This window comes from Schistocerca nitens, chromosome 4 (genome assembly GCF_023898315.1).
Source record: "Schistocerca nitens isolate TAMUIC-IGC-003100 chromosome 4, iqSchNite1.1, whole genome shotgun sequence".
In the NCBI taxonomy this organism is placed as follows: Eukaryota; Metazoa; Arthropoda; class Insecta; order Orthoptera; family Acrididae; genus Schistocerca; species Schistocerca nitens.
Window position 1 is genome coordinate 991231764 of NC_064617.1, and position 27279 is coordinate 991259042.

The following is a 27279-nucleotide window of genomic DNA, read 5'->3' on the forward strand; positions in this document are numbered from 1 at the left end:
AAAAACCATCCACAGGCTGGCCGGCGCACCGGACCTCGACACCAACCCGCCGGGCGGATACGTGCCGGGGACCCGCACGCCTTCCCGCTCGGGGAGCTGTGCTTTAGACAGCACGGCTAACGGGTTGGGCACACCCGTTTCCTTACCATCCCATCGCTCATAAACATCAAGAAGTGTGCTTTATTCAACAGTTACAGGGCGTTATAAATAATGGAAAGTTATGCTCAGGTGACAGAATTCTAAAAGGATGGCATTTAATGTTGGTTAACAATACGGTATGTGCCTTAACAGAGGTGGAAATTATGTAGAACAAGTAGATTACAGGACAGGGTTTCATCTAAAAATTAAATTGCTAAGATAATTCTACGTGTGTTATTTTTATTTAAGAACGCTAATTATTTAAAAACAATGCTTCATAGAAGGACGTATATACATTTCACATTTCCCTAATATTATTTTACTGATGTTGCTCTTCTTATATCTACTTTAATGAAATCCTTGAACGGTTTTGCATGCGTCACTGCATACTTCAGAAACTGTCTCATATGTAGCTACTGAAAGGCGAACAGTCACAGTCGCAAGTATTTCCGATTGCTGATAATCTAATGTGATATTGCTAGCCTTCTTCATGTTATGTTGGTCGTCGGTAATCAGTGTTCTAATTTGAAATTTTCTCCTGAGATGTAGTGAAAAATTCATTGAAAAGAGCCATCCGACATACATTACTTGATCAAATGTATCCGGACACCCTCAAAACCATAATTTTTTAATATTAGGTGCATTTGGCTGCCAGCTCCTGCCATTTACTCCATATCAGCGACCTCAGTAGTCATTAGACATCGTGAGAGAGCAGAATGGGGCGCTCCGCGAAACTCAAGGACTTCGAACGTGGTCAGGTGATTGGGTGTTACTTGTGTCACACGTCTGTACGCGAGATTTCCACACAACTAAACATCCCTAGGTCCACTGTTTCCGATGTGATAGTGAAGTGCAAACGTGAAGGGACATGTACAGCGCAAAAGCATACAGGCGAACCTCGTCTGTTGACTGACAGAGACCGCCGACAGTTGAAGAGCGTCGTAATGTGTAATAGGCAGACATCTATACAGACCATTACGCAGGAATTCCAAACTGCATCAGGATGCACTGCAAGTACTATGACAGCTAGGCTGGAGGTGAGAAAACTTGGATTTCATGTTGGAGCAGCTGCTCGTAAGCCACACATCACGCCGGTAAATGCCAAACAACGCCTCGCTTGGTGTAAAGAGAGTAAACATTGGACGATTGAACAGTGGAAAAACTTTTTGTGGAGTGACGAATCACGGTACACAATGTGGCGATCAGATGGCAGGGTGTGGGTGTGGCGAATGCCCGGTGAACGTCGTTTGCCAGCGTGAGTAGCGCCGACAGTAAAATCCGGAGGCGGTGGTGTTATGGTGTGGTCGTGTTTTTGATGTAGGCGGCTTGCACCCATGGAAGGGGGTTGTACATGTTGTTGTTTTGCGTGCCACTATCACAGCACTCCTTCTTGCTTCCCGCTGTTGAAGAGCCATTCGGCGATGGCGATTGCATCTTTCAACAGGAGGAGCACCTGTTCATAATGCACGGCCTGTGGCGGAGTGCTTACATGACAATAACATCCCTGTGATGGACTGGCCTGCACAGAGTCCTGACCTGAATCCTGTAGAGGACCTTTGGAATGTTTTGGAACGTCGACTTCGTGCCAGGCATCACCGACCGTCATCGATACTTCCCCTCAGTGCAGTACTCCGTGAAGAATGTGCTGCCATTTCTCAAGAAACATTCCAGCACCTTACTGAACGTATGCCGGCGAGAGTGGAAGCTGTCATCAAGGCTAAGGGTGGGCCGACACCATATTTAATTCCAGGATTACCGATGGAGGGCGCCGCGAACTTGTAAGTCATATTCAGCCAGGTGTCCAGATACTTTTAATCACGTAGTGATTGTGTAAAGTCTTGTACTAATACCAAGGAAAGCTGCATAACACTTACATTATATGCAACCTGCCTTGGGCAGTTTGCCTTCACTGTGGGAAGAAGGACTTCGTGACGTTTTGCTGACGTGTAGTTTCCTGCATGATAGTTTGCTGACGGGGCACGGTGTCACCCATTTGGGAACAACGTACTCCATAATTATTACGATACTGCAGTACCTGCGTTATTCCTAATTACGATACAATGTGTGGGACGACTGCAGCCGTTATGAAACACGTGAAATGAATTCGCAATTGCGAATATGGACAACTATCAGGTGTATAAGAAAATGACAACGGTGAAAATTTGTTGACGCCGTATGGAAGGTCGGGTTTAGCAATGAGTCGTGCTCGGGTAGCCCACTGGTAAGGCGACCGCTCGCGCTAAGCGGGAAGTCCGTGTTCGAGTCCCGGTCGGGCACAAGTCTCACAGTCGTCATTCCGTAATACAGCTGATGGTTGTCCGTATTCGTAACTGCGAATACATCCCATGTCTCGCTGACTGTTGGTTGACACCACCCGAAACGTACATGAGCACCAGAAAATTCCAGCCCCCTGACTGACTGAACAGTTTGAGGCCAGAAACGTCATTTTCACTAATTGCGGAGTCTGGCGGAGTCGGTCCAAGCGAATGGTCGTGTGTCTGTCATGGGCCGCACAAACATTTACATTAAGTGAAAATTATCGTCAATTAAAGATAAAATCATAGTCAAAAGGCAATATAAACTGTCGCGAGCTTGCTGACAACCGTAATCATTAAATCGAATATGAACGCGATGACTGAGAATCGTTGTACGTTACAACATGTTGTTAGACACCATTGGATTAAAGTGATGTGTGACATCACTCGTTATAAAGTTGTACTGATAGAGTACTGCTGCAGGAATTAAAGAGAATATTGAAGGTGACTTCCTTAAAATTTACTTGAACTGTTCATTAGTGAACTTAAATTCTTCATGAAATCCCACAATTTATAGTTATTACCACAGTTTCCCAATCTCAGAGATATTTTCAACGATTTGTTTCCGATCCGAATTTGTTTTTAAGACAAATGCTAGTGTGTTTTTTTACTGCCTTGTACTCTTTCCGATCGTAGCTGTCTTAGTAAACGAATGGAATAAAATGTGGTGTCTTATTATGAGTGTTTAAATAGCTTGAGTTATATTAATCTGAAGATTTACTTTATTAATTTCTATTACTTAATTTACATCTTGTCCCCTTCTAATAATCATTTTTACTGTTTCTTAACAAGTATTCGTTGTTGGTCGGCTTCATACGTTGTTGCAATGGATCGGCTGCCATTGTCGCAGCCATACGTGCTCAAAGCACATTCCAGAAGACGAACCTATCTTCATTCAGTTACATGATAACAAAATCTGATGCCGATTTATAAGCGTTATTTTATTGCAAAGTTAATTCAGACGGCGAAAACAGATTATTCATCTTCCGACGGTCAGACATCATCGTGTTAGGGATAGGCCTACGACATAGGCTTTGCCGATTTACGCCATCCATCTCACCATTAATCGCCTTTTCTCCTTCCTGCCCTTATATTCATTACAAGAAATATTAAGAACGTACTAGACGGAAATAGCGATTATACTCAGTGTCTATGGTTCTCACTTAACAGTACTCTGACATCTCAGCGAATCAACGGGTTCACGACCTGGTACTATCAATTGCTGCAAAAGGGCGGAAAGTAGAAGATATCTATTGATACTGTTAGCTAAAAGTGACAGATCTGCACATTTATAACCAGAGAGCGCACAGTTTAGTGCAAGTAGGCGCTGGGGGACCTACTTATCAAGGCAAGGGGAGTGCTTCAGCTGGAGCTGCCGTTAGGTGTCGTCTGAACTACCTCCACGTATTTCACATTTATGTACAAAGCGAGAGACCTTAATTCTTCCTTTCGTACGTCTTTCTGCTTACTTCATCAAAAACAGTTGCCTCTGAATATCAAAGTTCAGCATCTTGGCACTAACTACACACATCAATATAACGTCTGCATCGTCCCGGTTCCCAGAACTCCTGAAGATAGACGTTGACTGTGGATATTATATCACAGACGCAGTCTCTTTGACTGTTGACAGACATCACTAAACCCCCTAAAGATGTAAACAACCGCACAGAGCAGCGCTAAATAGATTGAGGGGCTCCGACAGCCGATCACTTCCAGTCATTCCACCAGGAAGGAGGTACACGGCTCGTGTTGTCTGTAGTTCAACCATGCCTAGACAGTCAATACCGCGGTTCGATCACGTCCGCATTGTTACTTTGTGCCAGGAAGGGCCCACAACAAGGCAATTGTCCAGATCTCTCGGAGTGAACCAAAGCGATGTTGTTCGGACATGGAGGAGATACAGAGAGACAGGAACTGTCGATGACATTCCAACCCCTTGCCATCCAAGGGGTACTACTGCAGTGGATGACCGCTAGCAACGGATTGGGGCTAGGAGGAACGCCACCATGCTGAAAAAATAAAGCTTTTCGTGCAGCCACAGGATGTCGTGTTACGACTCACTGCGCGCAATAGTCTGCATGACGCGCAACTTGACTCCCGATGTCTATGGCGAGGTCCGTCTTTTCAACCACGACACCATGTAGCGCGGTACAGATGGGCCCAGCAACATGCCGAATGGACCGCTCAGGATTGCCATCACATTCTCTTCACCAATGGGTGTCGCATATGCCTTCAACCAGACAATCGTCGGAGAGGTGTTTGGGCGCAACCCGGTAAGGCTGATCGCCTTAGACACACCGTTCAACGAGTGCTGCAAGTTGGAGGTTCCCTGCTGTTTTGGGGTGGCATTATGTGGGGCCGCCGTACACCGCTGGTGGCCATGGATGGCACCGTAACGGCTGTACGATATGTCAGTGCCATCCTCTGACCGACAGTGTAAACATGAAGGCAGCATATTGGCGAGACATTCATCTTCATCGACGACAGCTCGCACCCCCAACGTGCACATCTTGTGAGTGACTTCCTCCAGGATAACGACATCGCTCGGCTAGAGTGGCCAGCATGTTCTACAGACATGAAGCCTACCGAATATGCCTGCGATAGATTGAAAAGGGCTGCTTATCGACGATGTGACCCACCAACCAGTCTCAGGGATCTACGCCTAATCGCCGTTGAGGAGTTGGACAATTTGGACCAACAATGCCTTGAGGGGCATGTGGATAGTATGCCATGACGGATACAGGCAAGCATCAGTGCAAGAGGACGTGCTACTGGGTACTGGAGGTACCCTTGTGCACAGCTACCTGGATCATCACCTCTGAATGTCTCTTTATATGGTGGTACAACATGCAATGTGTAGTTTTCATGAGCAATAAAAAGGTCAGAAACGATGTTTATGTTGATCTCTATTCCAACTTTCTTCACAGGTTCAGGAAATCTCGCAACCGAGGTGATGCAAAACTTTTTTTAATGTTTGTATATAGGGTGTTAGGGGTGTAAGTGCAGATATTCTGATCACTGGTACGCTCATATGCACGCACTTCAGTGTGTTACTTGTTTTTTCTTTGCATCAAACAGTTTTCCGGGAAACTTGTCATATTATTTACTACCTAATATTTTCTGCACTTTCGTAAATGCACAGCTAAGTCGACTACGCCTGTCAGTACAGACTTCCCGTTTCGCATTCATGTTTGTACGCTTCAACACCTCATCTGATGCCCTGGGGAATGTAAGTATCATTGGCTTGGTCTTGTCACAAGTACTTTGAGGTACTAACCAACTGAAAAACATAGTACTCCTAATCGCTATAATCACTGGTCTGCAAATGAAATAACGTCTGCTGTAATGTTTTTCAGTACACTGTTCTCAGTCACCAATAAAAAATATGTGCATTTATTCCCCCAAAACCTTGTGTATTGTAATATCCTATGTGCCGATTACTAATCCAAAAATAATAACACAGCATTCATGAGATACGTTCGTCATCTCTTGTTCTTTCCCGTTTCCTCTAGTATTAACGCATGCGCATAGATATAAGTGAATGAGAGTGAACACAGGCGAAATGCCTGCGAATATGCGTTCGCTTTCATTTGCTCCTCTGTCAAGGCGGTTGGCAGCAGCCAGTAGTAGGTAGAGCAGGTAGAGCAGGCAGCAGGTAGAGCAGACAGCAGGCAGCAGGTAGAGCAGGCAGCATCGGCGGCGACTCACCAAGGCGTGTTGCAGGCGTGCGTGAGCGTGAGGTAGCGCGCGCCCAGCTGGTAGAACATGCGCAGCACCGCCAGGGAGCTGCCCAGCGCATGGCCGCCCTCCACGCCGATCAGGCTGGCCACCTTCCCGGCGCGGTGCGCCTCCTCGATACCTGCGCAGCGCCAGACACCGGGTGAGCTCACGTATCCACAGTACCAGCTGTAAGGTCCCTGTTGCTGCATATCGACATATACCTGAAGTAACACGTGATGAACAGTACGAAACTGAATCCATAACGTAAAAGTTGTAATTAAATTTTGTTAATGACTAGCTCTGTAACCAGCGTTGGCAGGGATTGTATTTATTCCAATTTTCTGTTAGTTTATTTTCTCCTCCCCCCCTCCCTCTATCTCCTTCTCCTCCCTCTCTCTTTGTCCATTTACTTCTCCTCTATCTCTCTCTGTCCCATCTCCTCCTCCCCCTACCTCTGCCTACCTCATACTCATCTCTCTCTTTATATATGCCCTCCTCTTCCTCTCTTTTACCCTCTCCTCCTCCTATTCCTCCTCCTCTGCCTCCTCTCTCTGTTCATCTCCTCTTTTCTCTCTCTGTTCGCCTCTCCCTCCTCCTCTCTGTCTATCCATCTCCTCCTCCTCCTTCTCCCTCTCTCTGTCCAGCTTCTCCTCCACCCTACCTGTATCCATCCTTTTTATCACTTCAGTCTCTCCATCCCCTCCTCCCATACCTTTCTTTGTCCATCATTCCCACTCCAATAGGAGGTTTGTGGATCTTACCCCCACAGTACTTCTTTCCAGATAATATATAATATCTGTACCAAGTCTTGTTGAAGTCGATCACGGATTTAGAAGACGCATTTTACCCACATCACCACCTGTGCACACACATGGAAGATATATTTAACATATTTCACATATATTTGTACACAAATTTAAATAGTATCTCTAGCTAATGTCATCTTGCAGCTAAGTTTTCACGCAGCTAAATGTTTATGAAGCCTTGTCTCTTGAACTGTGTATCTTACAATGATATAATTTTGCAGGTACACTCAGCACCATAAGTGGATACTGTCTACTAAATGTGTCGGGAACAGAATTAGTAGAAAAGAAGTAAGAATGCGGCAGTCTTGCTGCATGAACAGCGAAAGTGTAGTAAGCTATAAACTTTTCTTCTTTCATCAATCTGTGCGGGATGGCAGTGAGAAAATTTCGTAAAGTTTGGAAATTATGTGTAAAGTTTGTTGCAGGTGACTTAAATGCTCACATTCTCGAATAAGATGCGTCTCCTGAGTAGGATTCGGTTACTCTATCAGTGTTCTAACTTGATCCGTTACTTCACCACATAGCTTATGGGGATTGTTATAATGTTGTTATCAGATATGCATTTAATGGTGTTTATGGATTTCTGATTCATGCCGAGCTGACGATAATTACGAGTTTTTATTTTATGAGGTACTGTTGTGGGGCGCAAGCAGCTTGAGACCTCTGGCGTATTTAGACCTGTACCAACACATTCTTTCATCGCCTTGGGTTTCTCCGTCACTTGCAATGTTTCGAATCATATTGTTAAATCATAACCCATTTGGATGGGTTCGTCATTTTGTAGCTATGTCGCTACTGTGATACCTTTACCTTATGCTCCAAGGGAAGTAGTGTGACGTTGTCAGCTGAGATTTTGGAGGGCTCCCCTTAGTTAATATGGATTTGAAGTCCTTTGTACCACTCTTGTATTGCCCACCTGTTATGTAATGTAAGAGACAGAAAGTCATATCTTTCTATTTTCATCTCGTATATAACGTATTTTTCGAGTATCCTTCCATGTTCTTCACATTCAGTTTTTCACGTAATATGTTGTCTGCCGTTGGGTTTTGCTTCAGGTTGCATTTTTGATGATATATCACGAGTAGTGATAATACTTAGGCTGTAGATATGCACACCACTGTGTACTTCATAGATTATAATGCGACATTTTACTTTGAATGAGGATGGGTCCTCATATGAACTAGGGGTTTTCTCATCTATAAGAATTATGTTTTTTTATATTAAAAATTGAGAACCTTCGTTCGGTTGCGCTTCTGAATGTATATTGTCTACTTTTGGTCATTCCAATGTTTGGCATGTTCTCTTAAAACTCTGTGATGCTAAAATAGTTTCAAAGATAACCAGTATGTATACATATTCTATTTTGTTTTGTTGTACACAGGTATTTGTCTTAACGCTGCTACTTGCATTTTGTAGTTTCTAAGTACTTTATTACTACCCGTCGTTTTCTATAAAGCTTACTATGGTACACTTTGATGTACACTACATGTATACTTTTATTATGAAGGAGCTTGAAGATGGCGTACTGATTTGCCGAAACTGGCAGCGGAAATATAGTAAAATAACTTTCTAATTTGCACGGCTCTTTGGCGAATTTCTTTCTTCAATATCTGACCAGCCGCTGTCCGACGTCCGACGTCCACAATGGATCAACATGGACAGAGAGAAATGTCTGACGCAAAGGACTGTGGTAAGGTCTTATGGGACCAAACTGCTGAGGTCATCGGCCCCTAGGCTTACGCACTACTTAAACTAACTTACTTACGCTAAGGACGACACACACACTCCCATTTTGAGGGAGGACTCCAGCCGCCGACGGGGGGAGCCGAGCGGTCCGTGACAAGGCGCCTCATACCGCACGGCTATCTGACGCAAACATTGTTGTGAATTGCTTTGATTTCTCGTTGAATGTTCAGCTTCAGAGCATGAATACTTTGAGGGATTGAATGCATAAGCTCTCTCCTTTAAGTAACCTCAAATCATAGTCGAATCATAGCTGATAAGGAAAAGCTGAACGAAGCGAAAAAGAGCGTAAAGAGAGCAATGAGAGAAGCATTCAACGAATTCGAACATAAAACATTGGCAAACAATCTAAACAAGAACCCTAAAAAGTTTTGGTCATATGTAAAATCGGTAAGCGGATCTAAATCCCCTATTCAGTCACTCGTTGACCACGATGGCACCGAAACAGAGGACGACCGAAGAAAGGCAGAAATACTGAATTCAGTATTCCGAAACTGTTTCACTGCGGAAAATCGTAACACGGTCCCTGACTTCAGCCGTCGCACGGACGCCAAAATGGAAAATATTGAAATAAACGATATCGGAATTGAAAAACAACTGCTATCACTTAGTAGCGGAAAAGCATCCGGACCAGACGAGATACCCTTAAGATTCTACAGTGATTATGCTAAAGAACTTGCCCCCTTTCTATCAGCAATTTATCGTAGATCTCTGGAAGAACGTAAAGTACCTAGCGACTGGAAGAAAGCGCAGGTCGTTCCCATTTTCAAGAAGGGTCATAAATCAGATGCGAATAATTATAGGCCTATTTCGCTTACGTCAATCTGTTGTAGAATAATGGAACATGTTTTGTGTTCTCGTATTATGACGTTCTTAGATAATACAAATCTCCTTCATCATAACCAACATGGATTCCGCAAACAGAGATCATGTGAAACTCAGCTCGCCCTATTTGCCCAAGAAATTCACAGTGCCGTAGACACTGGCGAGCAGATTGATGCCGTATTCCTGGACTTCAGGAAGGCATTTGATACGGTTCCGCACTTACGTTTAGTGAAAAAAATACGAGCTTACGGAATATCGGACCAGGTTTGTGATTGGATTCAGGATTTCCTAGAAGAAAGAACACAACATGTCATTCTTAACGGTTCAAAATCTGCAGATGTAGAGGTAATTTCGGGAGTACCGCAAGGAAGCGTGATAGGACCTTTATTGTTTACAATATACATAAATGACTTAGTTGACAACATCAGTAGCTCCGTGAGGCTATTTGCAGATGACACGGTTGTCTACAAGAAAGTAGCAACATCAGAAGACTCGTACGTACTCCAGGAAGACCTGCAGAGGATTAATGAATGGTGCGACAGCTGGCAGCTTTCCCTAAACGTAGATAAATGTAATATAATGCGCATACATAGGGGCAGAAATCCATTCCAGTACGATTATGCCATAGGTGGTAAATCATTGGAAGCGGTAACGACCGTAAAATACTTAGGAGTTACTATCCGGAGCGATCTGAAGTGGAATGATCACATAAAACAAATAGTGGGAAAAGCAGGCGCCAGGTTGAGATTCATAGGAAGAATTCTAAGAAAATGTGACTCATCGACGAAAGAAGTAGCTTACAAAACGCTTGTTCGTCCGATTCTTGAGTATTGCTCATCAGTATGGGACCCTTACCAGGTTGGATTAATAGAAGAGATAGACATGATCGAGCGAAAAGCAGCGCGATTCGTCATGGGGACATTTAGTCAGCGCGAGAGCGTTACGGAGATGCTGAACAAGCTCCAGTGGCGGACACTTCAAGAAAGGCGTTACGCAATACGGAGAGGTTTATTATCGAAATTACGAGAGAGCACATTCCGGGAAGAGATGGGCAACATATTACTACCGCCCACATATATCTCGCGTAATGATCACAACGAAAAGATCCGAGAAATTAGAGCAAATACGGAGACTTACAAGCAGTCGTTCTTCCCACGCACAATTCGTGAATGGAACAGGGAAGGGGGATCAGATAGTGGTACAATAAGTACCCTCCGCCACACACCGTAAGGTGGCTCGCGGAGTATAGATGTAGATGTAGATGTAGAAAGGAAAAAATCGCAAGTAGATAATTCTAGGGAACGTGGAGGTCGCCGTCAACTCTTGACGACCAGTTTATTTGCGAAAGCTGCGTGAACACGATTCAGTGAAACGTTTGACGTGTGACACGTTGCTCCATCTTGTTGGAAGTTACTGTTTTCCTTTTCGTAATTAGTTAGTTGGATGTAGAATTCTCTGAAAATTGTACGCTAATTTCGTGTATTGGCAGCCTAGTCAAAGAACGTTGATTATAACATACCCCAGTTTGTCTCACCGGGAAGTGAACGCTCGACTATCTCGTGGCGTTCTGTTAATTAACATGGCTATATATATGAAGCCGTACCTCGTCTGACACCAAATATGATATCGCGTCTATCTGGCTAACATTGTTTTCGCGAAGTCAGTTGCTATAATCATATAGTCTCGGTTTGTTTGTCACCTTCAGCAGTTACACAGTTGTAACGCGTTATGGTTTCAGTTGTAATTCATGAAAAACTTTACGACAAAATGTGTATTTAACACCAGATAAATTCGATCACTTGCATACTCATTTACTATCAGTAATTCTCCTTTCAATATAGGCACAGCGCAGGGTTCCTAACTCACGGGCGCCTATTTCGTTTTGCATTTAAAACCGAACCTCTTGTACACCATTTTTTCTCCAACAGGGTGATAATTATTGAACTGTACGAAAGAAACCTAAAATAGTTACTAACTGCGGCGTACACACACTTTATTCGACATGTAAACGTCACTACAGGTATTGGAATTTAGGTTATGACATGTTCGGTATGCCTACCGTCATGGTGATGGTGTGCTGCGTACGAATAGCGAAATTCTGCGTGACACGCTGAGGTGTCGGGACAGCGACGCTGTCGATGACCTCCTGAATGGCAATGGTTTTGGGGTTATTGCTGTACACATGGTCTTTAATATAGCCCCACAAAAGTAGTCGCATATGTTCAGATCCGGAGAATATGGTGGGCAATCGAGGCCCATGCCAGTGGCCTCTTTGTGCCCCAAAGCCAGAATGTGGTCTTCAGAGTGCTCCTCCAGGACAACAGTCTCTCTCCTCCTTCGATCGGTTAGAGCCCCGTCTTGCAAGAACGACATCTTGTCGAAATGAGGGCCCTTTGGATAACAGGGATGAAACCATCTTCGAAATCCTTCACGTACCGTTGCGCAGTCACGGTGCCACCAAGTGCTATGCACTGTATATTCTGCGACTGGACACTGCACACCACACAGTCACTCGTTGAGGGCCAAGACACATCTCGATCGCGAAATACGGATTCTCAGTCGTCCAAATGAGCCAGTTTTGTTCATTGATGAACCCATCCAAGTTGACTAAACCAAACCATACGCATACTAATTCCCACCATGCTCCTTGGCCAACTGTGAAGTTTAAACGTCCTAAATGGCTCAAATGGCTCTGAGCACTATGGGACTCGACTGCTGTGGTCATCAGTCCCCTAGAACTTAGAACTACTTAAACCTAACTAACCTAAGAACAGCACACACATCAATGCCCGAGGCAGGATTCTACCCCCGCGACCGTAGCAGTCGCACGGTTCCTGACTGCGCGCCTAGAACAAACGTCCTAACTCCAACCATTCAGAAGTTATGACGATCTTGTTTCATATAGATCACTATTTGTCACCCTGTATCTCGTGTATGTTACTGTTAACACGGCTCCTGACATTCGGAAATTTTGCTACGAACACTTCACGTTTGCCTTCAAACGAGTGAAAACGAATATAGGTCTCAAATACAGCTTTCCCCTCCTGGACTGAACGAAGAATTTCACACAACAACTACGTTCATGGTAATGCACTGCAATGAAACGTATTCAGCACTGACACGTAACCATATGACAATGCAAAAACTATCGGTAGTAACGTTTACATATTCACTAGTCATGCTAGTTTTGGGAGAGTCTTTCATAAATGGCGTAGGCCAGTTTTTTCATTATAGGTTCACTTTTATGTTGCTGAGATGCAACAACGCGCACTTAAGAGTCTCTGTGCTCGACAATATGTTTTACGGTTGCCTGTTTCAGAATGCGTGCTAGTGTGGTGGTTGTTGAAATGGAGTCTACAAATATGGACTGGTAGTCAGGACATGAGACATCAATGAACTTTGAACTTTTGTTCGAATATCTCGGCATAACTTTCTTACTGAAACTCAATAATAACTTTCGACAAAGAGTATAATAAATTAACAGTGCACCTCAATCCACTGAACTTAATGATCTCCAGCCGATAAATAATTAAATAATGCTGATGATTAAAAAATTCCGCCGGCCGCGGTGGTCTAGCGGTTCTAGGCGCTCAGTCCGGAACTGCGCGACTGCTACGGTCGCAGATTCGAATCCTGCCTCGGGCATGGATGTGTGTGATGTCCTTAGGTTAGTTAGGTTTAAGTAGTTCTAAGTTCTAGGGGACTGATGACCACACATGTTAAGTCCCATAGTGCTCAGAGCCATTAAACAATTCCAGAATGAAACTTTCTGGCTGAAATGACACTTTCTGGCAGATCAAAACTGTGAGCTGGACCGAGACTCGGACTAGGGACCATCGCCTTTCGCGGGCAGCTACCCAAGCACGAGTCACGACCCGTCATCACAGCTCCAATTCCGTCAGTACCTCCTTCCAAATTTCACAGACGCTCCCCTGCGAACCTTTCAGAACTAGCACTCCTAGAAGAAAGGAGTTCGAGTCTCGATTAAACAATTTACTTTGGTCAAGGAGAGGTGTAATTCTTAACTAAATGAGTACGGATGACAAATGGTTCAAATGGCTCTGAGCACTGCGGGGCTTAACATCGGAGGTCATCAGTCCCCTAGAACTTAGAACTACTTAAACCTACCTAACCTAAGGACATCACACCCATCCATGCCAGAGGCAGGACTCGAACCTACGACGGTAGCAGTCGGGTAGTTCTGGACTGAAGTGCCTAGAACCGCTCGGCCACAGCGGCTGACAGTACGGATAACAGCTCAGTCCGGTGATAACGACACCACGCCTTTTGGATAGTTTCAGCTTCGGAAGGAATGACTGAAACCTTGCGGTGCAAATTTGCTGCATCTCTTCCAGTATGGGTGCGGCGGAAAAGTCCCATTGGCGACCAGCTCATTAGTTATGGAGCAAAATAACCGTTTTGTAGAGCAAAGGGGAGAAAGATCACCGGAACAGTCTTCGCACAAGTCTTAACCGATGTCAGGCAATCACAAAAGCCTAGAAGTGGGTGCCGCGTTGGGCTGTTAAGCCCCGTTGGTCCTGAACGCTGGTCTAGTACCTTAATCAGTTCAACAGTCCATGTAGCAGCGGGGAGCCACGGCTGACGACTTTTTAAAGGGGTACTATCTGCTCTGTAACAGGTAATGAACACCTAAAATCTCAACTTTTTTTAATGGAGTGGGCAGGTGTCGGGGCGTGTTACACGAACGGAGTCTAAACATTCAAGTTAGAAAAAATTATCGTTTTTATAGCCCTTGTATTCTCTGTGCGCTTTGTGGTAATTTCGTCCTCGGTAAACAATTACAGAAAACTACAAGCAGTCACTTTTTGAACTATTCGTTTATTCCATTATCTAGTTGTCAAACAATTTCAGATTCATCCACAAAAGGTGCCCATGGTAGTTACGTGTTTATTTCCACTGCGTGATGTCGGGCACTTGCTCTGTGACAAGGAGACAGATAAAAATACTTCATTAAATCGTCATGAGTGATCGTTATACGGCAAGCTGTATCTGAAACTGGATTTTGTCATTTATTGCGACAGTATGGGCCACTTTGTGATTGGTGTTCACCTGACAGCTTTCATTTTAATTGCTAATTGCTACAAATTACTCGCTTTTCACTATGAATATAAACAGACTGTCTATTGTCACGAAAAATGTGGTAGCATCCAGAATGTGCTTTATTCTGGTTCATGTTAAAGATTTTCACTTTTCAGTCAAAGACATTACATATTTCAATAAGAAACAATTATTTAGTTCTTTGTTCATAATAGTACATTTGACATGTGAGCAAATACTTTGATATAAACTGGCGGTAACACGAATGCCGAAAAATGCTGATAAATTAGTCACAGAGAACTGCAGCTATATATACATACTATCAAACAATGGGAAATCCATGATGGAATAACTGCTACGTGAAAAGGATAGACTGCCATTCGTCATTGAAAGGAAAGGAGGTGTTGATTCGCAGACAGACACAATGAAAAGATTACCACCAACATTTAAACTTTCGGGCAAAACCCTTCCTCAGGGGTAGAACTCCCACATCTAAGAACAACTTACATATATTTGACTACTGTCTCCAGCCGCTAGGGCCTCACTCCGACTGCGTTTCATTTGAGCAGTATTCTGCTGGCGTATGTGGTGGAGGAGAAATCAGGTGGGAGAGGGGGAGGGATAGGTGAAAGGATAGGGCTGCTAGCTGGAGAGACAGGGAGGTGGCAGTGCTATGGGGGAGGGCGGGAAGGTCAAAGGGAGGAAAGAGAAGGACAGAAAAGGAAACGAATATTAGGTGCATTGACCGGATGGAAGGGATGTGTTGTGTTTTTGTGGGAGCAGGGGAAGGGATAGGCAGATGGAGGACAAGGACTAACGAAGGTTGAGGCCAAAGCAGTTATGGGAAGAAAGAGTGTGTTGTCTATATACCTATCCCCTTTCCTGCTCCCAATATAGTACTTGCAAGCCTTCTAGCCCTCCAATGCCTCTACAGGTGTTTTTCTCTTCTCTTCTCTACTCTTCTCCCTTATGCTTTCCCCTTCCATCCACTCCTCCTCCAGAAGAACCCGCTGATGTGGACCTAACGGCTCTATCTGAGCCCCACCACGTCCCTGCATGCTCTCTTAAGCAGCAATAGCATCCTTCCCACCTCTGCGCTGCCATCTGTCACCTTTCTCGCCACATCCTTACATCTTACCCACACACCTAACACATAAGATTGCTACTCACGTCAGATGCTGTCGCAGTCGTAACCCAGTGGCTGGTGATAGTAGCCACATCTGTGAGTGATTGCTGGATGAGTGTGTGAGAGTTATACATCTGAGGAATCTTTCTCCAAAAGCTTATACAGGGTGTTTCAAAAATGACCGGTATATTTGAAACGGCAATAAAAACTAAACGAGCAGCGATAGAAATACACCGTTTGTTGCAATATGCTTGGGACAACAGTACATTTTCAGGCAGACAAACTTTCGAAATTACAGTAGTTACAATTTTCAACAACAGATGGCGCTGCGGTCTGGGAAACTCTATAGTACGATTTTTACACATATCCACCATGCGTAGCAATAATATGGCGTAGTCTCTGAATGAAATTACCCGAAACCTTTGACAACGTGTCTGGCGGAATGGCTTCACATGCAGATGAGATGTACTGCTTCAGCTGTTCAATTGTTTCTGGATTCTGGCGGTACACCTGGTCTTTTAAGTGTCCCCACAGAAAGAAGTCACAGGGGTTCATGTCTGGCGAATAGGGAGGCCAATCAACGCCGCCTCCTGTATGTTTCGGATAGTCCAAAGCAATCACACGATCATCGAAATATTCATTCAGGAAATTAAAGACGTCGGCCGTGCGATGTGGCCGGGCACCATCTTGCATAAACCACGAGGTGTTCGCAATGTCGTCTAAGGCGGTTTGTACCGCCACAAATTCACGAAGAATGTCCAGATAGCGTGATGCAGTAATCGTTTCGGATCTGAAAAATGGGCCAATGATTCCTTTGGAAGACATGGCGGCGCAGACCAGTACGTTTTGAGGATGCAGGGACGATGGGACTGCAACATGGGGCTTTTCGGTTCCCCATATGCGCCAGTTCTGTTTATTGACGAAGCCGTCCAGGTAAAAATAAGCTTCGTCAGTGAACCAAATGCTGCCCACATGCATATCGCCGTCATCAATCCTGTGTACTATATCGTTAGCGAATGTCTCTCGTGCAGCAATGGTAGCGGCGCTGAGGGGTTGCCGCGTATGAATTTTGTATGGATAGAGGTGTAAACTCTGGCGCATGAGACGATACGTGGACGTTGGCGTCATTTGGACCGCAGCTGCACCACGGCGAACGGAAACCCGAGGCCGCTGTTGGATCACCTGCTGCACTAGCTGCGCGTTACCCTCTGTGGTTGCCGTACGCGGTCGCCCTACCTTTCCAGCACGTTCATCCGTCACGTTCCCAGTCCGTTGAAATTTTTCAAACAGATCCTTTATTGTATCGCTTTTCGGTCCTTTGGTTACATTAAACCTCCGTTGAAAACTTCGTCTTGTTGCAACAACACTGTGTTCTAGGCGGTGGAATTCCAACACCAGAAAAATCCTCTGTTCTAAGGAATAAACCATGTTGTCTACAGCACACTTGCACGTTGTGAACAGCACACGCTTACAGCAGAAAGACGACGTACAGAATGGCGCACCCACAGACTGCGTTGTCTTCTATATCTTTCACATCACTTGCAGCGCCATCTGTTGTTGAAAATTGTAGGTACTGTAATTTCGAAAGTTTGTCCGCCTGAAAATGTACTGTTGTCCCAAGCACATTGCAACAAACGGTGTATTTCTATCGCTGCTCATTTAGTTTTTATTGCCGTTTCAAATATACCGGTCATTTTTGAAACACCCTGTATATTTCTGTATTTTTTCCTTGTGCCTGTCTGTTGTTCAACTCCTCTGTGTTGTCAATAGCACCCTATTCCTTCCATATTGTAGTAGATGCAGGATATCTCAGGAGGAATGGTCAGTATTCAGGCGTATGACATGAACGGTATCTCAAAAGCAAAAAGCCTGGTAAACATGGGGTCTAAGACACATACCTTAAGAGCTACTAGCACTTGTTTATTTCGGTATGTGAAATCCATCTCCTATACTGAACAAGAGGTCGTAGCTCTTAATGCATGCGTTTTAGAGCCCATGTTTACTACACTTCTTGCTTCGAATAATCGTCGTCACATATTCCAGAATACTGACTGTTCCTCCCGGGACACCTATATATAAATCATCTAGTGGACAATGTCGGAGGCTCCATGAGGCAGCTCGCAGACGATGGAGCTGTTTACAACACATTAGGGACTCAGAAGATTGTAGTCAGTTGCAGGAAATCCTGCAGAGAATTAATAATTGGTGTAGGGACTGTCAATTGTGTCTGAACAGAAATGAATGTAATGTAGTATGAATACATTTGCGAATAAATCCCCTACTATACGATTACGCTACTGACTGCAAATCGACGGTAACAATAATTACCTGAAAGTACCTAGGAGTAACTATACACTGAGGTCTTTAGCGAAATGACTACAAAAAATAAACTGTAGGAAGAACAGATGCCAAGCTGAGATTCCCTGGTAGAATCTTGTTGTTGATGATGATGTCTTCAGTCCAAAGGCGGGTTTGATGGAGCTATCCATTCTGCTGTGTCCAGCGCAAGCCTCTTTATCTGCGAATAACTATCGACACCCACATCCATTTGAACCTGCTTGCTGAATTCATCTCTTGATCTCCCTACAGCACTACATTGATGATGAAAGAATCTCAAACAGATGTAATACAGACACAAAAGGAAGTGACTGAAAAAACACTTGCGGCACAAATTCTTGAGTATTGCTTATCAGTACGGGGCCCTTAAGAGACTAGACGAAAAAAAAACCCGGAAGATTTTTACTACTGAAATTTCCAGAAGGTATGTTCCAGGAAGAGTCGGTCAGCACACTGTACCTTTCTAAATACGTATCAGAAATGACAACAACGATAAAGTCAGAGATATTAAAGCTCAGACGGAGGTTTAGAGACGCGAATGGAACTGGTAAGGAGAAAAGACAGTGGTCCCGTCACGTACCGTAAGGTTGGTTGCGAAGTATGGATTGAGATGTAGGAATAATTTCCTTATAATGAGCTACTGATGTAAAATAAACCTCTTTGTAGTGAGCTACTGAAGGAAATACGCTCACTGTTATGAAACTCATCACACATCTATTGTAACCTGGGAATGTGAGATACGGAAAACCGAGACACGTGATGTTGATTCTAGCTCCATTTCTCTCAGTACCGTATTAAACGTTATTTTTTCCGCCAGTCGGCAGTGAGACAAAGGCAGCGCGTCGGTGGTACGGTTAGCTGGTTAGCTGGCGCACGCGATGTGTCAGCACAGTCCTCGGCTTCCCCCCACCCCCGGGCAGCCCCCACGGCGCCCCGGGTCGCTGACTCCACCGCTGGTGCTCCCACGGTGCACGCCTCGAGTCTCACAGCTATCGATTCGCAGACGGATTACACGGCGCGGCTCTCTCGATATTATGCGCGGGAGCCAGCTGTGTCGCGGGAGGGCCGACTTGTTAGGCGCGGGGCGCCGCCCTCAGTCGTTACGTCGCCTGCGCCTTCGCTACTCGCACGACAAAGGCAGACCCCTTTGGGCCTTTGCACAATGCAGGGCGTTGTACGAGGCACAGAGTCTTCTTCACGCTACCAGCACATTCAGATATACATCTTCCTTCAGTGACAGTACAGATTCTCTCTGAGAATCCAAGTCCTCATCTTATTCTTTTTTGTGCCTATACAGTTTTCAACAGCTTTGTGAGAATATTTCTTATGGTCTCTAAAATGCAGATATATTGTAAGTGCTCAACTCTTATAACAAAAATAAAGGCTTTTAACGTAACAACTCAAATAAAACTTATAAAAATGTTTAGATTTAGCTATAACCAAAAAACGTCGCTACGTGAGATATCGATTTGATAAACCATATTAAATCTCTTTAATTAGCTGTTAAAAGAAAACGAGGTACTAAGTATTTGTTACAGAAAATAAGAGCATAATAATCAGTGTCAAAGTTCTAATTACTGTAATATTCAGAGGTTATTTGGAAATCTATTAAACTTTTGAGAAAGCTAATAAGGAACATGGGAATCTACTCTGAGTTTTCAGCTCGTACTTGTGGACAACCTTGGCACAGAATGCTGCGGAAATGTCGAAAAGGTGACAGTCGCAAGCACGGTGCTGGTGTGCTGAGGTAGCTGATTAAATTTCAGCAGGTGATAGAATTGTGCAAATTCGAGTGAAAGACGGTCTAACAGCAGCATTCGTGCTGCAAAGTCGTCTCCGGAAATTGTGGAGTTTGGAAACAAGATTGTCAAATATTACCCTATAGTAAAATTTTGAGTACGTTGCATCAAGAAAAATGGCTACCCAAAGCAACTAGTTAGTAATAAATTAATTTCATCCGAAAGGAGATGTGAAGAGTCTAACCAGTTATCATTCTGCAATCTTCAACAACAGCACCACATAAGCTACTACAAACAAAGCAAGAAATTTATTAAACCTAAGTGGGTGGGACTTTACTGAATTTTGCATTCAAAACTTCATACGCCATTATGGAACAGAGTTGTTAAACAAAATTCATTTTTTAAATTAATTGCCCTAAATTCATAAACAGTATCCTATTTTTAAGTAAATTTGCGTCAATATAAACGGTCTTTTGATAGTGTCAATTTCCCAGAATCATGGCATTGGATGATTGTCGTAATTTCAACTAATGTTCATTTTGCTGGAAAAGACAACTAAAAATCTATTCGTATTTATCTGATGTTGAATGGTAGCATTGCTAATCGACTTGCTGATATTGATGTTGAAATCAATTTCACTAATTTTGCTATTATTTGTCTTGCATTAATTCGTAACCGCAAATTCTAAGGACGGTGTCCATTAAGCTATGATATGGCATTGCTGCTTTCATCCGTCTAGATTCTAAGTACAACATTCAAGATAATTACAATAAAATAACTACAGTTAGATAAGAGTAAAACTGATTCTGAAATAACAAAGTCGAATTGTTCCTTGAGAGGTGGCGACTTCAAATCTTTACAGAAATGGTATCTTTTACAGAGGATCTGTCGTTAGGTAATGTTATATCAGTTTACTAACCATTCACTACTGTGGTGATGATGAAACTACAAGATGGACAGTAAAGTGATCATTCAGTGAAATATCTTATATTTTGTGCTGAAATTATTGCTCATCGAGCCCCGTTTCCTTCATCGAGCTTTGGAGCGAGGTCCATAGTGAACTATCTGCCTAAATATTAGCAATATAATCTGTTGGATTATAAATGGTAAACAAATTATTTACGTATCTTTACAGTCACCAGTGTAGTAACAGTTCTGAACGGCAGATTAGATACCAACGTACAACTGAGCGGCTAAAGGCGCCAGTTTTGTGGGAACAGATCGGGTGTCCTGTTGGACGGTTTTTTGTGACCAAGCAAGGCGGCGGCCACGTCGGGTGACGTGCTCCCGTCCAGCAGGCCCGTACGGAGGTCTGTTTCTACGTCGCGCCACAGTCGCTGAAATATCATCTTTCCAGTAACTAAATAGCGTATTCTGCACCATATTTAATAATCCGAAAGTAAAAGACACTTAATATACTAGCTAACAATCGCTAATTTCGTAGTCGAAAGAGATACTGTGCCTACTACGAAAATATTACAAAAAAATTCTGTCACACACGCTTAACGTACTTCAGAAATTTAGACGAATCGGTCACAAGTTGAATCAGCGGGTTCAGTGACAGCCAGAAAACATTTCAAGTTTATCGTGATTTTTACCTTATTTTCTAGATTCTTAGGTACCCTAAGATCGTAGTTTCATTATGTCGTCTATAAACAAAATGAAGTTATTGTGAAGTTGGTTGATAAATTCAGAAATCATTTTATCTGTAACGTAAATTTGCTGGTCGGAAATGCTCTGCGACTTAGTTTTGCGATGGTTTACACTACTTTATGTCACACTTATTCTCATCTCAGTGCGCATCTGTTGAAGGGACACGCACAGAAATACGGAATATTCTGTTGCCGAATCATATTCACAAACTTCGAAACAAACAGTTCCACAGAGTTTGGTTTGTTGCTCTGTGTGTGGTTACTGTTGATGTTCATTTATTTTCACGCTCCTTCTGACGCCTCATTTAAACTTTGTTCACATCCCCCGTCTCTCTCTCTCTCTCTCTCTCTCTCTGTGTGTGTGTGTGTGTGGTGTTTCTGCAACAGATGAGCATTCAGATGAGAACAAGTCAGGTCATAAAAACAGCTATAAGTAAGCGGAAGCACAGTGATAAAATATTTTCACTCTACGTAACTAAAGTTATTGATAAAACTATTTGTTAAATCGCCAAACAGCCGCACATTAATTTCATTTCGTCGACTGACAGAAAACTACAGAACAACGAACAATCGTTTTGCAGTATCTACCAATCTAGAGAACAGGATGAAAATCATGATAAATAATTAACGTTTTTACTGTTAATTGCTTCTACTATAATTACAATTAAAAACTTGTTTGCGTTTCAAAGACTATCATAAAAATTTCCATTAATGATGACATAAACCTGCTGAAAAATGTTAGTGCAGAAAAAGAAAATAAGTTGTTTACTTGAATGAGGACAAGAATTAGCATAATTTAATCTCAAAACTTTCCTCATTGATGGACTACATTTCTTGATGATTCTTCCAAAGACTCTCAGTCTGGCATCTGCATTATTCGAGATTAATTTAATACCGTCGTCCCACTTCAAAGTGTTCCATATGCATACTCCTAGATACTTCATTGAAGTAACTGCTTCCAGTAATTTGTCCTGCAATTCTGTAATCAACTGTAAAAGGTCTTCCTGTCTATGTATTCGAAATAAGTTGTATTTGTTTATGTTGTAGGTGAATTACCATTTCCTCCACCAAACGTCGATCTTCTTTAGGTTTTCCTGCATTTCGCTACAATTTTCTAGCGTCGCGACTTCTCTGTATACAACAGCATCAGACGAGAAATGCCTCATGGAACTTCCGCCTTCATCTACTTGGTAACTTACATATATTGTGAACAGAACATTGAGCAAAGGAACAGAATTATTTCCAGGTTACGACTGTAAACGGGCTCTTGAAACTCATAAACGCGTATAGTAGGCATGAGAGGGAGGAGAAGTCTGCCTGTGGTCGGAGTGTGTATGAGGCAGCGTGTCCGTCGAAAACCGCAGTTGTGGAATGGTGCGCGACAAGGAGAGCTGTTGCTTCATGACGACGGGCATCAACAATCATATATGTCGTAACACAGAAATTAGGCCAACTAAAATGTGGGACACACGAGCATCCACCCTGTACTTCTGAACCCTCCCCATACGATTATCACACATTCGGTCACTTAAAGAAGGCCCTGAAGGGTCGACGATTACTGTCCGACGAGGATGTGTAGCAGGCAGTCACGAACTTCTTCATGCAGCAGGACATGGTGTTTCATCAAACGGGTATCTTCAGCCTGGAGCGTCGGTGGGATGGTTGCCTCAATACTTACGGAGATTTTGCCTGATTGGCACACCGACTGGTGACTGCATGGCCTTAGGACGGTAACTTTTTGATTGCCCCTGATATTTCGGAAGTATCAGTGAGCCGAAGAGCTGAGATGATTTATTACATTTACCGCTCTTGAACCTCGTCAGATCAGTCATAGCTACAATGGGTCTTTATGGTTTCAGCATTTCGATTTGTGAGACAACTCGTAGTGGTTGTCTATGTATATGTTTGTCACATCCATTAAGATCTTCTGGAACACATTATTTGATTTATAAAAGTAGCAGCGATAAAAGACAGAGAATGAAATGTTTTCTATAACTATTGCAGAAACTAATCACTATAGTAGGGCTTTAAAAGGAAGTAGTAGCGGAGAATGGATGGGAAGTGGTTGAAATATATTCTCTGTGTTATTTAGTCTGTACATTGAACAAGCAATAGAGTGAACAAAAGAAACCAGACAAGAAATTAATGTTCAGAAAAAGATATAAGAGCTTTGAAGTTTGCCGAAACGTAGGATTTCTGTCGAAGACAGTAAAGGACTTGCAAACTAGTTGAAAGTAGAGGAAGCTGTCTTGATTAGTGGATATAAGATGACCATCAACAAAAGTAAAACAAAACTAATGAAGGGTAGACGTATTGAATAAGGCGATTTTTTAAGGAGATAGATACGAAAATGTGGCTCTAAAATTAGTACGTTAATTTTGCTATTTCGGCGGTAAAATAATTGGTGACGGCCGAGCAGAGAGTATATAAGATGTAGATTGGCACTAGCAAGGAAAATATATCTGAGAAAGTGAAATTTGTTAACACTGGATAAAAGTTTGAATGTTAGCCACTCTTTTCTGAACTTATTTGCCTCGAGTGCGACCGTGTACTAAAGTGAAACGTGGACGATAAACAGCACATGCTTTTGAAATTTATGCTGCGGAGAAATGCTGAAGATTGGTTAGGTAGAGAGTGTAAATAATATAGAGGTACTGTATCGACACACCTTGGCTAAAAGAAGGGATCAGTTGATGGGAGACATCCTAAGATAATAAGGAATCGTCAATTTGTCAACGATTTCACTAAGAAGACAGTGAAATATAATTGTAAGAAACCATCTAAAAGGCCATGGTTTACTAAAGGGATAAAGATATCTTGTAAACAGAAAAGGAAATGTAACTTATTACTAGAAGGAGAAATAATTCAAGAACAGAGAAACATTATAAAAACTACTGCACTGTATTAATAAAAGTTATTAAAAAGTCCATAAGTCCGTGCATTATGTCTGAGATTCGCACCTCTGATAGTAAAATTAAATCAATATGGAATATTGCTAAAAGGGTAATAGGGCAACCGAAAGCACAGGAAGACTGTATTTCTATCAGACACAATGAAACATTTGTTAATAGAAAGTCAAAAGTAGAAAATACTTTTAATAATCATTTTAAGTGTTGTACAGAAAATAGGTTCCAGCTGTTCATTAGAAAATGCAAAGCAGTATATGAAAGAGGCAATACCTATGCAATTTGATAAAATTTTAATTCAACTCACCTCTCCTAGTGAAATTAGGAAAATAATAAATTCACTCAAAAGTAAAAGCTCACATGAAATTGGCAGCATTTCCAACAGAGTACTAAAACTTTGTTCCCAGCACATAAGCAGGATTCTCAGCCATATATGTAACAGCTGACTGAAACATGACATTTTTCCAGATAGACTGATATATGCTGTTGTTAAACCACTGCATAAAAAAGGAGATAGGTCTGATGCTAACAACTACTGTCCAGTTTCACTTCTGAATTCTTTATCCAAAGTTCTTGGAAAAGTAATGTATTCAAGAGTAGCATCCCATACTTTTAAAAATAAAGTACTAACGAAATGTTAGTTTCGTTTCAGAAAGGCTTTTCAACAGAAAATGTTGTATATGCTTTCACTGATCAAATATTAAATGCTATGAATAACCAAACGTCATCTACTGGGATATTTTGTGATCTCTCAATGGCTTTCGACTGTGTTAGTCATGAATTTCTTCTAGATAAGCTTTAGTATTATGTTATGAGTGGGACAGTGCCAAATAATTTAATTCATATTTAACTGGAAGAATTCAGGACATTGTAATTGACAGTACAGATAATCTGTAATAATCAACTGAGTCCTCTAACTGCGGAGGTATCAAGAATGGTGTCCCACAGGGATCAGTCTTGGGTCTCCTATTGTTGTTAATATAAATTAATGACTTGCTACTCTGCATTCATGGAGATGCAAAAATACTTCTTTTCACTGATGATGCAAGTACAGTAATCACATCCAACAAACAAAACTCGACTGGGAAAATAGTAAAGAATGTCTTTTAGAAAATTATTAAGTGGTTGTCTGTAGTTGGAGTGTCTCTAAATTTTGAGAAAACACTTTATATACAATTCTGTACAGTAAGTGACATAAAACCACTAATAAATGTAGGATGTGAACAGAAGTCTGTTGGTAATGCAGAACATTCAACATTTCTAGGTGCGTGCACTGATGAGCATATCAGTAATTTAGCCTACTATGCCGATTTTCCTTCAATGCTTTCATATGCCATCATATTTTGTGGTAACTCATCAGTGAGATAAAAAGTATTCATTCCACAAAAGCGTGTAATCAGAACAATAACTGGAGCCCACCCAAGATAACCTTGCAGAAATTTATTTAAGGAACTCAGGATATTCACAGTATCTTCGCAGTACATATATTGACTTATGAAATTTGTTATTAATAACCCATCTCAAATCAAAAATAATAATGACGTGGATAGTTACAACACTAGAAGAAAGGATGGCCTTCACTATTCTGGATTAAATCTGACTTTGGGACAGAAACAGGTAAATTACGCTGCCACAAAAACCTTTGGTCATTTGCCAAGAAGCATTCAAACTCTGACAGAGAACCAACCAACATTTAAAAACATATTAAAATTTTTTTGAATGGTAACTTCTACTTAATAGACGAATTTTTAGATATGATGTAGTAGCTTCAAAAATAAACAATTATATTATATAAAGAAATATATTATATTAAAATGACACGTTCCACATCATTAAGAAATGTTGTATTCATGATCTATGGAACAAGTATCAATATAATGTAATGCAATATTTGATAAAGGAGCGAGACCAAGACCAAGACTTCACTAGAGAAACCAGTGTCAAATGAATGAAGGTTGCAGTATTTATGGACAGATAAAGAACTGACTTGCACGGAATGGACTTGCATGGAGAGCTGCATCAAACCAGCATTTGAATGACAGCTATTACTATATCTGAAGTTACTTAATTCGACACCTGCAGTCATATTTCTGTACATTTCAGGCAAGATTTTAATTTGATACCTGTTTGTCAGAATCACTTCAAATTCCTAATGTCCATATAAATACCACTTCTTTTACGGACAACAGAACTATTTGATTGTTACATTTCAAACTCCCACGTATGGTATTTCTGTGAAATGAATTGACGTAGAGATAATTCATCAATTTTTACAGGCGTACCTTTAAAGTACTCGCTGTAGTATACAAAGCGTTTCAAAGGATTTTCATCGAATGTCTAGTGTTGATAGATTACATCGTGAGGAACAACTTTTCTTCTAGACAGAATTTTTGATGGCGCTTCACGGCGAAGCTAGGAATCTTTTACCAACATTTCCTCCACGACATACTTATGCAATGTGTGTTGCTTTGTTCCTGTGATCTACTCCGGAAGAACGACGTACGCGGAACAAAGTTTCTGATTCTATTCTAAAATATTTTCCTCCCACTCAGAGACTTCCGTTCTAGAGATCTTGCTCTTAAAAACCACTGTGTCTCTTTACTGGGGTAGGTAGTTTGCAGCACACCTCATTAGCAGATCCTACTAGTTCGGTGAAATGTCGTCGTCCTATGGTCGGCGAATACTAAAGCACGCCAAGCGTTGCTGGAAAAGTCAGCGAAAATATTGTCTCTGACGAAAGCTCTGTTCCGCATGACGTGATCTATCACGCCTAGACGTTTCATGTGAAGAGTTTGACACACGCTGCATATGGATTATTTAATACATACTGTTTGTCACATACTCCTTGTCTCCCCGCAGGCACTGTTTGTTAATCAGAAAAAAGTCGAGCTGTACCGCAGTTCGGAGTTCGTGT

The 27279-nt window shown here is 42.3% G+C and overlaps 1 protein-coding gene across 1 annotated transcript in view; it reads right to left on the reverse strand.

Moving 5' to 3' along the window:
- The window catches only part of LOC126252741 (dipeptidase 1-like), a 1484085-nt gene that overhangs the window by 501501 nt on the left and 955305 nt on the right, over window positions 1–27279 (reverse strand). The window contains exon 8 of the mRNA XM_049953644.1: window positions 6162–6312. Coding sequence (XP_049809601.1) covers window positions 6162–6312 — 151 coding nt within the window. The remainder of the gene's footprint in view (window positions 1–6161; window positions 6313–27279) is intronic.